General features: G+C 42.9%; 1 protein-coding gene across 1 annotated transcript in view; it reads right to left on the bottom strand.

Annotated features, from left to right (window-relative positions):
• Positions 1-18218, bottom strand: part of TRIM71 (tripartite motif containing 71) — a 56491-nt gene extending 38273 nt beyond the window's left edge. The window contains exons 1-2 of the mRNA XM_042475793.1: positions 17052-18218; positions 16845-16970 (exon numbers count right to left, since the gene is read on the bottom strand). Coding sequence (XP_042331727.1) covers positions 16845-16970; positions 17052-17852 — 927 coding nt within the window. The 5' untranslated portion in view covers positions 17853-18218. The remainder of the gene's footprint in view (positions 1-16844; positions 16971-17051) is intronic.
• Between the last annotated feature and the right edge of the window lie 315 nt (positions 18219-18533).

Genomic DNA, 18533 nt, shown 5'->3' on the forward strand with positions numbered 1-18533 from the left:
AAAAAGATTCAAAGACAGACTACTTAAAAATATCCAGGTTCTTTCTGTAATGAAGATTAGACAATCACAAGATGAGTTCTGTCTACTGCATGGGTTAGTCTATTTATATTATTACTAGCAATCACTCAAGACTCACCCAACATTCATACAAAAACCTATGCTATGTCCCTCCCCCCTTTCAAGCTCAAAGGTTTCAGTGACATGGTGTAGGGCATCTAATTTGGTAACAGGCCACAAGATACATCTGGAAAGAGACAAAAGCCCAAAGCCCAGCAGTACTGGGAAATTAAAACACTGGGTCAGATTCAAACGGACTAGAAAGTCAAAGGTCAAAGCAGCATTAAATCATTAGTTCCCAGCTGCCACCAAGGCATGGTGTTGACCTTTTATTTTGCATGAAGTGGCCCATGCAATTTTCTGGTGGCAATCTGGCATAATATTCTACCCAAACTGTACGATTTCCTATTATGGTATTATAATTTTTAAAAAGCACATGCACCAAAATACCAAGAAGATTGCACTATAGTAGTTATTTAATCTTAAAACCACAACTAAAGTATATTTTTAATTCTACATCATCTGTAGCTTAAAATTTTATAACAGCCAGAGACACTATAAACTACAGTGGGCCCTTGTTATATTCTGGGGTTTGGTTCCAAGATCCTCTGGGGATAACAAAATCCGTGGATGCTCAAGTCCCATTAAATATAATGACATAGCAAAATGGTGTCTCTCATAAAAAAAAAATGGAAAATCAAGGTTTGATATTTGAATATATATATATATATATATTTAACATTTTCAAACCATGTATGCTTGAATCCATGTATAAAAAATCTGTGTATAAGAAGGGTCGACTGTAATATGAGAAACTCTTCATTTTGGCTCTTTCTAATGCAATAGGCAAAGTACAATAAATTTACCAAAATAGATAATAATACATACAATAAATGTCTCATTGTCCATTGTATTCCAAACCCTCCCAACATTCTCAACCACAATAAAATATAATTAAATTATTAACAATTGTTAAAACAATTAGTAAAAGCAGGGCAAAGGCAGCGTGCGGTTGCTAAATAATTAGTCAAATTGACAGGAGGTTGTTGGAATGTTAAGCTGGGACGGGAAAAGATACACTTCTTGATTGCCTTTTTAAAGCTTTCAAGACTGGTAATATATCGGATCTCCTTTGGCAGGCTATTCCATAACTTGGGAGCGGCTGAGGAAAAGGTTTTCTGAGTAACCGGAGCCAGCCTTATTAGAAGACCTCAATGTGCAGGGTGGACTATATGGGAATAAGCGATCCCGTAAGTAACCTGGATCCAGGCCACGAAAGGCTTGAAAGGTTATAACCAACACCTTGTTCTGTGTGTGGAAATTAATATACCGGTACTCTGAAATGATATCAAAACAGATTAGGCTGAAATGCTGTGTTTAAAATGTTCTTTGGTCATGGTATACATGCCCACCTTCTACTATAACATCATCATGTGTGTAACATTCTTTAATCTATCTCATGCCTGTCCTGTCAATCTCTGGTTCTACCTCCAGATAATTCTGTGATTATGGGAATTGTCCTACAATACATCTTGAGGGCACCAGGTTAGAAAGGGCTCACCTAAAATAATAATAATAATAATAATAATAATAATAATAATAATAATAATAATTATTATTATTATTATTATTATTATTATTATTATTATTATACCACCCTATGGAAAACCAATCCGGGCAGTTGACAACAATAAAATATAACAATTAAAAACACTTTATCCCTCCCCCCCTTAAGACCTAGCTGCACTGTTGCAGTTCCCATTTAATAATTTAACCCCACCCTACATTTTGCAACTTTGGTAATATTGCCATCAACAGACACAATTCTACAGGGCAGAATTTAAGATTTTTAAACTGAAAGATTTAAGAAGGACACCTTCTCTAGCAGGGAAAATAATCTTATACTGAAAGAACCCTTTTAAATCAAATCAAATTGCCAAGTTCTTCCCTAATACAGGCATTACTAGAATTTTGTTACACTGTGCATCCCATTCAGGCAACTGAACTACATACTGTGGTGATTCCCTGTTCCCATTTTTCTCATTTGCAATAGCCCTCTCAAAACTGTGTCCTCCCAGTGTACTGGATTACAGCTCACATCATTTCCCCAGCTGCCACTAAACCGTGAAAAACTATTTTAGCAATAGTATATATCAGGTCTTATAAGCCCTGAGTAGGAAACTGCAGCTCTCCAAATATTACTGTATTGCAGTTCCCATAAACTTTGATCACTGTAGACAATAGTGAGGAATGTTGACTGTTGCAACCCAACATCTGGGAGAGGTGGACTTTACCCACACATCCCTGGTTGCGCAGTGGTTAAATGCCTGTACTGCAGCCACTTACTCAAAACCATAAGGTTGTGAGTTCAACACCAGCAAAAGGGTTCAAGCTTGACTCAGGCTTGCATCCTTCGCTAAAATGAGTACCCAGATTGTTGGGGGCAATTAGCTTACACTTTGTAAACCGCTTAGGGAGTGCTTAAGTGCACTGATAAGTGGTATAGAAATGATGTTTGTGATGTTTGATCAGTTGACTGTAATAAATCTACTACTGAGTTAAGTCTATTCTATTGTTTTGATTTGTTTCCCACATATCTCCCTGAACTGAGAACAAAGTAGCTTACAACACATTAAAAAAAGTATCCATAAAATCACTGTAACCTCCCTTGGAAGGAGTTCCACAATCTGGGAGCAGCTACTCTTACAGCCCTCTTTTATATGTTTTATGTGTTCACCAAACAAGCCTCTGAAGGTGGCAAAACCAAAAGAAGGCCTCTTTCAAAGGCTTCATACCCTAGACAGGCTTACGTGGCAAAATATGGTCTTTCAGATGGCTTGGGCCCAAAATGTATTGCTTATAATTAGATATTACAACTTAGCCAGTATCAGTCACTGATTTTTTAAAAAACCTATTTTTCTTCTGGCAGGCATTTGGTCAATTTCATTTTTAGATTTTCATCTACTCCTCTATATAATGTTTTACATTGTTGTTTTAACTTTCATGTTTTCTGAGAGGTTTTCTAGTTCTTATAAAGTACCCTGAGCTTAGCTGCTGTTGTGGAAGGATTGGGTATAAATAAGTAAATGAATGACCATGTTTTAATTGACAACCCCTTCAAACACAGACCTCTTGACATTGAAACCTGGTCATTTCTGCAATCATGGAAGCACACTTTCTATTTGCAATCTCTACCATTCATGTTAATGACAATAACTCTTAAAGCCTTATTTTTGATATACCTTTGATTATGTCCCAAGCAACTTTTTATGACTCATTTCAGATACCAGTAAAGTCAGTGCACTTCAACGCTAGCAAGTAAGTTAAAATTTTGTGCACATATGGTTTGATGTACTAGAATTCAAGATGAGGAACTTGGATTACTCCATAACAAAATTCAGAATTTCCACCAGAAAGTGAGTTAACCACAACTGAAATAATACAGGACAGTAGAAATTCCTTTAATCTTCACATCTCAAAGTAAGAGGTATGAAAACAAATGAGAGGACAGAAGTAAAGATAAATTTGCACAATCCATTTACTAGAAGAGAGGTGGGCAAAGTGCAGGCTGCATGTGGCCCCAAGGGCTGTATTGGTTACCCTCAAGGCTCAAGCAACATGTTTCTTTGCTCCAGGATGCCCCAACAAATACACTCTCTGCAGTTTAGAAACCATTTCCATCAGATTGCCTCTCCTTGGGTTGATCAGAATTTTTGCATTTTTTCCCCCTCAAATAAATGTTTTGTTTGCCTTGAAATGCTCCAAAATATCCCCTGGGGGCTGTAGGGTGTTATTTCCACCAATTTTGTAGGCCCCTGGCAGGGACATAGCCAGGATTTTAGGAGGGGGGGGGGGGCCAGACTAAGTGCCACCATTATAATGGGGGTTGGGGGGGGGGGGGCCGCCGCCCCCCCCCTTTCTTTTTTCTAAGGGGGGGGGGTCCGGACCCCTTGGCTACATCCCTGCCCCTGGGCTAATTTAGGCCCAAGAGAGGGCTTTTTAAAACCTCAAAATATCATGAAAATTGCCACGTACCCCTTAGACATGTTTTGGGAGCCAAAAATATTTATTTATTGCAGAAGCAGGTATGGTTGTTTAAAGTCTTCTGGAGGCTAATGCAGCCAGTCATGTAGTCCTCCACAATTGCCTACCTCTGTACAAGAGTATAATGATAGCAGGTTTAATTGTTTATGACGGCAGGAATGTTGGCTTGAAACTTGGACTGTAATGCAGTTTACACATTTTCTAGATCAACCTTCTCAAACCAATTCTCTCTAGATCTCTTTGACCATCATTCCCAATGACCACATTGGCTAGGAGTAACAGGGATTATAATCCACATGCAGAGGGTGCATTGTTAAGGGAAGGTTGCCCTAAATATGCACACATACAGTTTAACTCTGGTAAAAGTAAATCTTAACACTCAGATAAGCATGAAAAGGACCTAATGTATTTAAATAAATTAATAAATCACAAATTACCCCTTAAATTCAAGCAGCAGTACACCGCAGATTTGCAAAATCTGCAACTTTCACTGTCACACACATAAAATGTCGAGGAAGCACATTGTATGCCAAATGAGATATTTGTATCACTAATAATACTGTAGAAGGGAACACATCTGAATTTAACAAGTCTGAGTTAGCAGTAATCCTGACTGCACAGATGAGGAGAGAACGAGAGAGAGAACGAATGAACGGGAATCTTCCAGACAGATGAGTCACAATCCAAGAATGCCAACAGAATACATGTCTTCAGGGCCCAAACCACCAACAGTTCTTCTTAAGTCTATCAATTTGTTCTTTTTCTTTAAGAGGTGGGAGGGAATGTGCAAGACAGCTTGTGTATTTATAGAAGGCTAATTATCTTTTTAAATCTAAGGTAAGCAGGATCAGAATTTGGAACAAAAAGCAAATACTAGCGAATGTAGGGTGTTCTTCACTGACTACTTGAAAGAAAAGCTGGTATCTCTTACTAAGTCCATTCAAGGGCTCTCCACCAATGGTATTTGCATTCTAAACACTTCCTCTACCTGTGTATATGCAACTTTCTGCTTTACATTATTGTAAGAGGCACAAGACCCATTGTAGAGAAATGTCAGGATAGCAAATTGCCTCTTACAAAAATTAGCTTCTTGTATTTTAACGCATGAAAACTTCACACACATTGCAAGATTCAACTGCTGAACATGCCTTGTCCAAAACAGCTGTCTATCAAAGCTCACATATGTATACTGTGTTCAGTCAGCAGACTGGCATGATTTGAGCCCAATATATGCTCAATTATTAATTAATAAATAATTAATAATACTAATATAGGCCACAGTAGTGTGGAAGGAGCCAGTCTGAAGAGGAGGTCAGCACATCAAAGCTCATCTCATGTAATTGATTCCTATTCCAAGACAGAACTGATAACCAGAGCAACTCTACAAGTTAATCTACAATCCTAGCGTAGAACAGAAAAGGCAAGTATCCATACACAAATTAACTAGATTCAAGCACACAGACATTGGTCAAAATCAGTATAATCTATTGCTTGGTTAATCCACGAATCTCATTTGCTGACTTTCTGGATGAACTGCTTGTAGTGTACAAAGGAATCATACTAAGTGAATGCTGCAGCCAACATAGATGGCTGGTTGGTCATCTGGGATGTAGCTGCTGAGTACGTGAGATTTCAGAAACACAATACTCCAAAAAGAAAAATATTTCTGAGCTGAATTGTATTCTGCCATTCCCTTTGCACCCAGTTAATAAGAAAAACATTGGTATTTTTAATCTACACCTTGTCTTAACTTTTAAGAAGATACTAACTGACCAATTACTGAGATCAAATGACAAACCCATGAAAAGTATACAAGTTTTAACTAACTTGTCCAAATTCAGCATCATTTAGGATCAATTCTTGGTAGAGACAGATGCAAGTAGATATGGCCAGTGGCCATTCCTCTTTCTGTGCTATTCCCAGTATAAAAATTAGAGCTCATTGATCTCTTCAGCCCACCCCCACCTCAACATTCACATGGATAGCACAATAGTGAACTGCATTTGACAACCACTGGTATTCATCATTGCCACTACTTTGTTTCAAAGGAAATGTAACTTCCCGGTTTTTATTCAGAGCACTGTTAAGATGGCAAACATTTAGATATGGAAACATGTACAAGATACAAAGGTGAAATCGCAGCACCATTGTTTCAGTTTAAAATATATATATTGTTGAATAACTTATTATTTAATTCTCCTTGGCATTGGTGGAAGAGCAATAAGAGGCAATTTTAAAAGCTAGCTAAAAATTAAAAGAAGTCAACCCATCACAAAACTTACAATTAATGTACATTAAAAAGGCACAATTTGAATTAGATTATTCAAGTCAACCCATTCTTAAGTTTCAAAGTTCATAAACTCTCTTAATCTAGGAGCACCCACATTCCAAAATGTACAATTTCACAAGGTTTTCCCCCTTTCAACATAACCACAAAAACCTGTATATGTTTCTGACCTTAAAAGAATGGCTAGAACTCAAATTCGTACCACCACCTACTTCAGAGTGTATGGTCCTTCTTTTCGTTAACCCAAATGATACCAAAACCTCTGTGTTTTCTACTGATAGCACTTTATATTACAGAAAATATACAAGGCTTTTTCTGTGGATAACAATGCTTAAAGCTTATGCTTATAAGACAAGGAAAAGAGCTTGGCCATCTTAAAGCTTCCAGAAACAACAGCATGCCATTAAAAGGTACTCATTTTAAAATTCTAATAGATTGGCCATATATAAAAACAAGATTCTCTTTTAGGGAATCAAGCTATGCTGGTGGGCAACTCTACAAATAAAAATCCCCCTCTTTACACACCCCATCAACTTCTTCCACAAAGTTGTGTTATTGTTGCATGCTGCCTCCTCCCTGGCACCTGAAGTCCAGCACAAGTGGTGCCCCAGATGAACCAAGCCCTTTGTGCCCCAGATGAACCAAGTTACAGACTGTCTTTTTACACAGAAAATAGTTTACAGTAGGAGACATAAATGTGTGGCTTTCCAGATGTTCTTGGCCCACAACTCTCTTTATCTGTTACTATGGATTTTGCTGGCTGGAGCTGCTGAAAGCGGTAATGCTCAAAAACATCTAAAGTGCTGTACATTCCCTTTACGTTTTTTTTTGTGGTGGCAAACATCATTTATACACCAAATTTCTGAAAAAGTTCCAGTGGCAATACATGTGACATGTTCTCTCTTACAATTCAATCAACTTTCCTTTCTCTTTTAGGGAATCAAGCTATGCTGGTGGGCAACTCTGCAAATAAAAATCCCCTTCTTTACACACCCCATCAACTTCTTCATGGGGCTTTCTTGGCAAGACTTGTTCAGGGGTTGCCTTTGACTTCCTCTGAGGGCTGGCAGACTTTGACTTTCCCAAAAGTCACCCATGACTGAGCGAAGTTTCAAGCTCTGGTCTCCAGAATCATAGTCCAACACTCAAGCCATTATGCCATGCTGGCTCAGTTCTAAACACAGTACTCAACTGAAGTTTTAATTTACCGTAATGCTAGAAATTGTGACTGAATTTCATTTGGATTGCAAAGTTTTTGCTGAGGGTGCAATACCCTCATTTAGTGCCTCCTGTAGTCAGTCACACCCTGATAGGTTTTCAAAGTGTACTTCAATCTCACACATTTGAAAAGGGTCAAAATAAATGGGGAAAAAACTAAAAAAAAGGATACGTTCCCTCATAGTCAATCATCAGAGGGGAAAAAATCACTCTTATTTCACAGTGACAGTTAGGTTCACAAAGGAGAGATGTTACTCCAGGCAAAAAACAGCTTACAAAACAAGATGGAAGCATCTAGTGGAAGGATCACTCCACAATGCAACTGTATTGCAAGCTGCCTTGGTAACCTGTCTGAAGGATGAGCCATGTATCTAAATAATAAATAAGGTGAGCACAAGGGAGGAAATTAGTAGGGGCGACCAAGAGCTAAAAAAGCTTCAGAAAAGGGAAACTTGTATGATCACGAAATTGAAGAAAATACCTTATGAGGAAAAGTTGCAACACTTGGGCTGTTTATCTTAGAAAAAAAGGAGATAAAGATGTATGGACTTACAAAGTGTTGGGGGGGGGGAGTATATAAGGAAAAGCTTTTCTCATTCATACACAATATTAGAACCTGGGATTGTCCACTGAAGCTGAATGGTGGAAGATTCAGGACAAATACAAAGAACAACTCCTTTACTTCCACGAGATATAATTATGGCTGACAGCTTGGATGGCTTTAAAGGAGGACTGGATAAATTCATGGGGAATGGTGCCATCAGTGGCTACTAGTCAGGTCAGATGTTACCTCCAGTGTTGATAGCAGTATGCCTTTGCATATCGGTTGCAGGGAACATGAGACGGAGGGTGCAACTGGACTCGTGTTTCACTGATATGCTTTCCATAGGGAACTGTATGGCACCGTGTGAAGAGAATGCAGGACTAGAAAGGCTCTTACGTTATACAGAAACTAGGGTTTGACATAAACATGAAAAATGGGTAATAAGAGCTATCTGGCAAGACCCTTATTCTGAAACCTGTTTCAGGTGTCATCTATGTAAAGAAGACACCCTCTTCAATTGCAAGTTTAAATTCATTTTTTTGAAACTGTTGAAACAATTTTGAGCCCAATAGAAATATTTCCCTCTCTCATTTTATAGATACCTTTTTATTAGCTGTGTTTTGATGTGACCATTTGGGGTCACTTCTTATGATAATTGGCACCATGAAGTCTGTTGTTCAAACTTTTTCTAAAGCTACTAACCTCTTTGAGGTAAATGATTACTCTTCTGCTTGATTATAACATGCTGTTTAAGACAGCAATGAACAGATCTTTATGTTTTTTACACAAACCAAACTTAAGCAGCTAGTACAAACATCCATTACCAACATCAAAATGTAAAAATAAAAAGGCACAAGTTATTGCTATCAGTATTTCCAAAAGTATGTGTGTATACCCCTTATACACCATTTTCACCTTCCTCACAATTCTTGCGCATCAAATCCAAATCAGAAAACCATACAGAGCAATGTATACTTGATGCATTGAGGCCCCACACATCTTTCAGATACTTAACATCATTTTCTTGTAAATATCTTCAAAACATGGATCAGCTATCTTTGAGATGATGCTGTCTTCTGTAGTGATTAAAACTGACAAATCTGCACAAAAAAACCCTTTGGAACACACTCCAAAGACCATGTCTGCACTCTAAGAAAGCTAAGCTCTAAGACACCACAGAAGAACCTTCTTTTCTCTCCCCATCCCTCTCTTTTTAAGTTCCCATTCAAATTTCCCCCATCAATCTGAAAACAACCTTGAGATATATATGTTTTGCCATTGTCTTAACTGTATCTCTCTTCATTCAAGGATACCTATTTGGTACCCACTTCATAATATGAAAATACATCAAAAATGCAAATGCCGACAGTCATGTCTCATATATAGAGAGGGAAGCCCTGCCAGACTAACCATATGAATTGCTACCTAAGAGAAAGTGGCAGGACAACAAAAGATAACAGAAAACGATCAGACTGGCAAACAGGAAAAAAGTATAAGGCCAAAGGTGTTAATTGCACCCCAAAAGCCAACTAAAAATAATAATTTAGTTCATTATTGAAAAACATTTTAGCTCTTATAGCTACAGTTGTTGGTGGCTGGATGAATGTACATCTGGGACCTTCATACCTAGTGCTGTTTGGTTCCAGGGCCCCTCCTCAGTGGATACCAAACTCTCCGAATGCTCATATCTGTAGTAAAATGGTGTCCCTTATATATAATGGCAAAACCTGGGTTTGCTTTTTGGATTTTTAAAAGAAGATTTTCAAACCATGGATGGTTAAATCTGTGGATGGAGTGTATTTTTAAAGTAAAATTTTAGTTTAAAATATTTTTGAAGACTTGTTTCAAATTATTTGAGACTGCTTTTGATGGAGTTTGGTGGCACTTTTTCATAAAGAGGTGCCTCTTTATTGCAGTCTTTCTCAATAATATTTGATGCCCACATTACCATTCTTTGGTATTTACAATCATGTCTCAAAACCAAACACACACACACACACAAACCAGAATGTATTTCAGGTGCATTTGTGCAACAAGACAAAGCTTGCTTCCTTTCCCTATTGTTGTTTGAGTGAAACATTCTTGAAGCATTCCTAGTTTTGACTAATACCACTCTCACAGTTACCCCAGGTAAGCAAGGACCATTAGGAGAAGTCAACACTGTTTTAAATTAATTCACGTGGCAGCTGTCATCATGTGGTCCACCATATAGATTACTGGGATTCTCCCACACCAACTGTGCAACTTATTCCTATAGCATGTTTGCAGTCAGCAGCAACAAGATATTGTCTAATCCATGAGATGAGCATCTAACCATGAAATGGCCACCATACAGTAGTTGTGATGGGAGGACTGGCCCTATATGGTCTGTTTGAACAAACGAGGCAGAAAAACAGTGTCAAACACAGAGGCAGCTTTTCACTACTAGAAAGGGTTTCTCCTGTGGTTAAGGTTTCATCAACTTTGCTCTTACCTACTGCACAGCATAGGCTCTATGGATCCAGATGGTTACCTCAGGGGTGAAACAGACCACCTCAAATGACTTGAAGCTGCCCCTGACAAAGCTGGATTGGGGCTGTGGAAACCACATGCTGCACCCCCCAATCCATCTTTTTTGCCAGCCAAAAAGAAGCGGCCAACAGATGCTCCTTTTTGTGCTGGCAAAAAGCCAGTTTTCCAGTCCTGCTGCAGCCAGAAGCCAGCTCTAAGGTGCTCCAGCAGCATGCAGTGTGTAAATGCCCTGCTGCCCAAGTGTCCTGAAGCCTGCCCACATGTGGGCAGCCAGGCAGCATGAAACCGGCCTCCAGGTATCTTGGGGGCGGGCATTGTATAAATGCCGCAATCTCAAGCCACCCAGAAGGCAGCACGAAGGGATAGTCTATTTCACCCCTCAGTCTTCAAGGTCAGTGGGTGTTGGTGGAGTAAGTGGCTGAGGGGAACAAAGGAGGCAGGAAAAGAATGCCTTGACTTTGTACAAGCAGAAGGGCAAAGCTGCCACTGAATACAATCCACAGTATTCCTTAGGACAGCTACCCTTAAATTAATAGATGAACCCCATGCTATGTTAATGTGCCCCTCAATATATAAAACACAAGTCCAGTCAGTCACTCTTTTAAGAATACTGTACAACCTTATGAAGCCCCCCCCCCCCCCCGTAATTCATAAGTAATTCCAACCATGGTTAACCACTAGGTTTCCATGTGTAAAGCTGGTGCCAAAAAACAAAACAAAACTGAATATTAATGAAACTGAAGTGGCAAACTTTCCAGTCACATATTCCTGTTCTATTACAAAAGAAATATTTATTAATTACCATAGATATCATGTACACACACTGAACATTCAAAAATGTGACCTTTTTTTAAAGCAACATATTTAAGGTATGGTGCATAGGATGTTTTTACAAAGGCAGAAGACGTTGGAAAAAGCAAAGAATACTTTCTGAATGAACATATAACCTCTCGCTAAGGTTTAATTGCAACAGCTTCCACAAGATAGATACATCCACAATGCAGCCATGGAAGAAAGTATTTCCAGTTTTTTACAGAACCTTTTAAAAAGATAGCCAGTTTACTGTAACTGAACAGTACAGAAAATATTTACAGTGGAGCACAAGAGTATTACTGACAGTCAACTAAATACTCTTTCCCTTTTACACACACAAGCACAATTCCTTTTTTCATTCTTAATTTTGATTTAGAGTCTCCAAATATCCTTCAGCTGTTCACAAACAGGCGAGTGTATTTGTCAAACACTAGAAAGCTCAGTGGGAGAGCCAAGTGCTAATGAGGAGATTTTTGCATTTCCTCAAACCCTTCCTGAAAAGCCATTCTAAACATTCCTTTTATTTGCAAAAGGCAGCACCCCCTCCCCCCCCCCCCTAAATAACCACACAGAAAAACAAAGGTTACCAGTTTCTTGGCATGAATAATGCTTGACTACTGTAATGATCTGCTGAGAAACAGTGGGGGGAAAAAGATTTTTTTAGTTTGGTTTTGTTGGCTAAATAGAGTATTTATACAGCACCCATCAAGGGAATCCTTCACCCATTCAGCCCTCAGACATGGATCTTATCTCAAAACTAGCCAGGACCAACTAAGAACTTCAGCATGGAGAGCAAGCTATCTTTTTTAACAATGAAGCTGATGGAAAATTCCACTGTGCCTCCATGCAAACCACCACCAAGAGGAATGTCGGCTCACAAGTTGAACTTCCAGTCCATGCAGCAGAAACTGGGTGTTATTCTTTGGCATCAGAATCCCCAGAAAACGAGAATAACCTTTTTAACTATAGATTCATGTCAAATATTGTCCTTTTTGGGGAGCCTTAAAAGGATTTTGCACAACTGAAAGCTCCAATTTCCTCCTGGCTTTTATTTACATATTAATCAATGCCCATCTTAGTCTACAGTTTTACATGCAATTTTAAAGCAGCAAAACATAATGGCAATAATCAGCCCATCAATTCTGCCTTGATATAAAATCCCTTGTCTTCTTAGGTTTCCATTCTGATCTTCTTCATCTCTCTGAATGAGAAGCTGTGCTACTAACAAATATTCTCTACAATTCAAAATTAAGGGTAAATGTTCATGCTTTTTGGCCCAAACACTCATTTTCAGAAGAGCACAATTCTGTACAAATTACATACAGTTCTCTAGCACACTTATCTGTTTCTTTTAAACTACAACTCCCATGATTCTTCAATCAGCATAGCCACTTACGGTTTACTGGCTGTATTGGTTGGGGAATTTGGGGAGTTGATTTAGTGGTTTCAGCATTGAACCATGACTCTGAAGACCAGGGTTTGAAGCTCCTCTCAGCCATGGAAACCCATTGGGTGAATTTGGGCAAGCCACACTCTCTCAGTCACAGCAAAGACAAACCTCTTTGCAACAAATCTTGCCCCCACCCAAAAAACCATGACAGAATCACTTTAGGGTTGCTCTAAACTGGAATCAACTTAAAGGAACCCAACAACGATTTTTTAAAAATGCAACATTCCCAAGCTCTGGTATCTTCCCTTTACAAAGCGAAACATAATTTCTTTCTCTCAGCAGCATAAAAAGCTTCCTCAAGCACTTGTCTGTGCATCCTATTTGTGGGATCCCCCCCCCCCCGCAGCCTTCAGGAATGAGTTTACCTTATCCATCCATCTTTTCAGAATGTGGTTGTTGTGAGCATTAACTATATTAAAGAGACAACCAAACCAATATCCTTCCCCTTTTAGGAAGCACTGCCAGAACTATCAACCCATTCACTTCCTTGTTGTTTTTCTCCCCACGCTATTTCTACTCTATTAACACGGTGGTTATTTTTCCATTGTTTTTCCTTTCTCAGAGTAATTCAGTGGCAAAAATATTTCAAACCGTTAGAAATACTGAGTAACAACTATGGGCAGGTGATTTCGTTTTTGGTTTTAAAAAATGGTAATAAAAAACACAGAGAAAGAGGCGGGGGGGGGGAATCCTATAAGGTCCATTTCCCCTTTAAACTAAAGGTAAATTCCAGAAGCGCAAAGTCCGACGTCAATACACAAAAGAGAGAGAGGGGACTGAAGTTTTCTTCAAGCCACACCGTCTGAACCTGAAAGCCTTTGTCTCTTTATCTCACGTGTGAGACTTGGCTGTTACAACACACTGGAGCAAAATGTTCCACATGTTCGCAGAGACATTTGTGCCTTGAGTTGTACAATTCAGCTATGGTTCAAATTAGGTCCTGATAAAGAGATTAAGTAGAAATACTTGCTGACTGAATCCTTTTGAAAAATACACACACCACACACACATATATATACATAAAAGTATTCTGAATACTGTATTCCCGTCTTATGTGCAAAAAGATGGGTCTTGCAGCATGCCTGAAACAAAAAAGAGAGCCATCAAGCAGGGTGGCAAATATAGCTATATCTATCCAATGTTATGCCACTTAATTCAAGGGAAGAAGGGAGGTTAAATTCTTCCTAAGAGATTAGCATCCTATCAAGTCTCAGATGATGTTTCTGTAATGTTGGGGAACGCCATGAAGATGGTAGTTAGAAGGGCATACAGCAAGGAGGGAAAAGGTCTCCAAACTCAGGTTTGGGGCTGCAATATTCACTTTAAAACTTATTTCAGTGTGCTATCCCCTGCCGCATAGAAAGAGAGCGGGTGGATGGTCCCCTTTCTCAAAAGAATGGCCAACTGGAATATATAGCATTGATGTGCCGCATTGTTGTTTTTAACACTCCCAACCATCCTCACATCCCTGCAGCACATGCGAAAAGAAAGAAGAAAAGGGGGAGAAAATCCTGCTCCTTTGCAGAGTGCTATGGAGATTTCCGCCAGTTAAGCATGGACAGCTCCACGTGAACAAAGCATGGAAGAAAGAGAGAACTAAGTGGTGGAACCAGGAAGGGCGGCAAAGAAGAGGAATGAAAGAGGAGGGGGGTATTTGAAAAGGGACTTAAAGGGGCCAGATGTCCTGCCAATGAAGGAGGGCCACCCCGGGAAATGGTGGGGTGAAGGGGGCAGCAGGAACATGACAGCTCTGCAGAAAATAAATGGATCTCTGCCACTTTCAAAAGGCAGATAACAACATTCGCCAGACCTAAAGGATTCTTATAGGGAAGAAACAAAGTTATGGAACTTTATGGCTATGGGTGCTAACCCACCTTGAATCTCGTTGTGGGAGAAAGGCAGGATATCAAAATAAATAAATGAATAAATATCCCACTTTATACGTGACATATCGGCAGCGGCATTTAAACCTTTATGCACGAGTAGTAAAGTAGTAGCAATATTGAAAGCCCATGACAGAGAGCATCTTTTAACCACCTTCCCAAGGTCATAATAGAGAAATGGTACAGATATCATCCTCAAAACTACACCCTGGAACTAAACCTGGCTTCATCAGCTACATGTCTGGAACAGAAGCACAGAGTTGGAAGAGACTACAAGGGCCATCCAGTCCAACCCCATTCTGCCATGCAGGAACTCTCATTCAAAGCATCCCCATTGACAGATGGCCATCCAGCCTCTGTTTAAAGACCTCCAAGGAAGGAGACTCTACTGTTTGTTCCACTGTCGAACAGCCCTTACTATCTGCAAGTTCCTCCTAATGTTGAGGTGGAATCTCTTTTCTTGTAGCTTGCATCCATTGCTCCGGGTCCTAGTCTCTGGAGCAGCAGAAAACAAGCTTGCTCCCTCCTCAATAGGACATCCCTTCAAATATTTAAACAGGGCTATCATATCACCTCTTAACCTTCTCTTCTCCAGGCTAAACATCCCCAGCTCCCTCAACCAGATTCCTGTTTCTCTCCACTTGAAGGTGGGACAAAATGTGTTCGCTACTAACAAAGGGCCAGGATGGGACCATCCCTTGGCTATTACGCCTTGCCCCTTAAATCCAGACTCTTCAACCCCCTCAGAAAGCCCAAGGCGGCCCCACAAAAAGGAAGCAGCCCTAAGTTTAGGCAAAGTGGAGCCAAGAGGGAGATTTGTGGCTACCTGAAAAGGCTAAAAAAGTTCAAAATGTATTATAACTGTTTGAGGCTGAGAGACACGCACCAAAAGACCACCATCACCACACAGGCAGTTATGGCCGCTGAGGGCTCCTGAGGGGGTCTCAAGCCCCATGTGCTCCAAGCCTTCATTTCTCTCAAACCTGGAGAGACCACATGTTTCCCCCCCCTTTCATTCAACGAGGCACCTCAAAATACTGTCTGTGGGGGGACTATTACCTAGGACTGTGGACCCCCAACACCTCAGAGTAGCCCTTAATGGTGGGGACTGGCCCCCAAGCCCAGGGTGACCAGCCATCCTCCTTTTCCAGGACGTGTCCTACATTTCAGCCTTCTGCCTTGCAGGAGGAATTCTCGCGGACAGAAAGATGAACTGTAGGACCAGTCCTGGGAAAGGAGGACAGGAGGACGTCTGGTCACTCTGGGCTTGAGAACCACACCAAAAGGTACACTCCTCAGGGATGGACACATACACATAAACACAAGGTCCTTGGTCCTGCTCTAAATGGAGGGTATTTTGAAGGTCCTCCTGGACAGAAGGATGAATTGTAGGACAGGTGCTGGAAAAAGGAGGACACCTGGATACTGAGGTAAAAAGATGTAAACGCATGCTCTACATGGAGTTTATTTTGAACTCCCTCCTGGACAGAAGGATGAACGGTAAAGTAGGTCCTGGAAAAAAGAGGGTTACTCTGAGGTAAAAACATGTGAATGCATGCTCTAAAGGGAGGATATTTTGACTTTTCTCCTGGACAGAGGGATGAATTGTAGGGCAGGTCCTGGGAAAGGAGGACACCTGGTTACCCTGAGGTAGAAACATATACATGTCAACGCATGCTTTAAATGGAGACTATTTTGAAACCCCTCCTGGACAGAAGGATTCAATGTAGGACAGGTGCTGGGGAAAGGAGGACACCTGGCTACTCTGAGGTAAAACCATGTAAAGGCATGCTCTAAATGGAGGGTATTTTGAAACTCCTCCTGGTCAGAAGGATGGAAGGCAGGGCAGGACCCGGGAAAGAGGTAAACACAGATAAAGGTAGAAGCAACTGCCTGCTGTAAATGGGGGCTGGGTCCCAGAGTGCCTTTCCATGGATGTCCTCCTTTCCCCAGGACCTGTCCTCCATCTGCTCATCCTTCCTTCCAGGAGGGGTTTCTCCTTCTGCAGAGCCCGCTTTCCTTCCAGAGGCGACTGACCTCGTCGTCGTGCTGCTGGCAGTAGCTGACCCTGTCCGGGAAGGCGGCCAGGAGGTTGTAAGGCGCGGAGCCGACGGCGGCGGCGGAGGAAGAGGAGGCCGAGGAGGAGGCAGCGGCGGCCGAGGAGTAGGGCTGCTGGCCGAGGGCCGAGCCAGAGGCTGGCGGCGGCGGCGGGGGCTGGTTCTGTCCCTGGTTCTGGGGGCTGATGCCTGGCCCGTAGCGCTCGATGAAGTGGTCCTTGGTGAGGCGGACCCTCTGGTGGGCGCGGACGCAGTTGTCGCAGAGGTGCTCCTGGCAGTCCAGGCAGCGGGAGCTGGCCGCGTTGCCTTCGTCGCAGGAGCTGCAACGGGGCTCGCCTTGGCGGCTGTGGGGCCGTCGGAGCAGCAGCGAGCCCCCGCCGCCGCCGCCGCTTCCCCCCGACGGCGCCGCCGAGCCTGGCGAGGAGCCTCCTCCCGGTTGGCTCGGCTGCTGCTGCCGGGGGTGAGGGGGGTGGTGGTGCCGGTTGTTGGTGCTGGCGTTGCTGCTTCCGACGACCGAGGCCCCGGCGGGCGGCCTCCCGTTGTTCTGCTGGTGCTCCTCGGCGGCCGCGGCGGCGACCACGACGTCGAGCAAGTTGCTGAGGAGGAAGTTGGAGGAAGGCAGGGCGTCCATGCCCGACGGCTCCGAGATCACCACCTTCTGGTCGCAGACGGGGCAGCGCAGCTTCAGGGCGGCCTCCCCCGACGAGGAGGAGGGCGGAGGCGGGTGCTTCTGCTGCTGCTGCCTCTGCAGGGCCCGCTGGGACTCGAGGCACTGGCGGCAGAAGGCGTGCAGGCAAGGCAGCACCAGCAGGCGCCGCGAGGAGGAAGAGCAGGAGGAGGCCGAGGAGGAGGAGGAGGAGGAGGAGCTGGAGGTCTGCGAGGAGGAAGACGAGGAGTTGGAGGACGAGGAAGCCGGCGCCGGAGGGGAGCCGCACATCTCCTTGCACAACGGGCAGATCTGGAAGTCCGGCTCCGGGAAGGAGGCCATGGGCAGAACGAGGGGGAGAGAGGAGCTATCGGGGACAACGACGCCCCCCTTGCCAGGCTCCGCTGGGGGGCATCAAGGGGGCGCCGAAGGGGCAGAGTCCGGGCCCTTGGAGCCCAGCGTCTCCTGGATTGCCTGTCTTCCTCTTGCTTTCTTCCTCCCACCGCCGGCTTTCCTACACCTTCATCAGGAGGGCGCTGTGGGGGGCGCAGAGGGAAAGGACCCCGGTCCTTTGAAGCATATGGTCTCTGCCTTTCCTTCTCCTTCCTTCCTTCCTTTCCCCCCCACCGCCGGCTTTCTTACACCTCCGTCAATAGGGCGCTGTGAGGGACGCAGAGGGGGAAGACCAAGGCCCCAAGAGTCTCCTTCCTTCCTTCCTTCCTTCCTTCCTTCCTTCCTTCCTTCCTTCCTTCCTTCCCCTGCTCCTCCGGGGGCCCCTTCCTCCTTCTCCCCTCCGCCGCCCTCTTCCTCTTTCCTCTCAGCGCCCTTGGAGCAACGTGGCTGTCGGCGTCGGGGCTCCCTCCTTGGGCGGCGGAAAGACCATCGGCGTCGGGGCTTCCTGGGTCAGACAGAGGCGGAAAAAGGGGTTCTTCCTCAGTGGGGGGGGGAAGCCCCCTCGGACTCTGAAGCGGCGAGGGGAAAGGGCTGCTGGAGATGCGGGGAGGGGGGTTGGGCTCGCTTCTT

This window comes from Sceloporus undulatus, chromosome 6 (assembly GCF_019175285.1).
Source record: "Sceloporus undulatus isolate JIND9_A2432 ecotype Alabama chromosome 6, SceUnd_v1.1, whole genome shotgun sequence".
NCBI classification, from domain to species: domain Eukaryota; kingdom Metazoa; phylum Chordata; class Lepidosauria; order Squamata; family Phrynosomatidae; genus Sceloporus; species Sceloporus undulatus.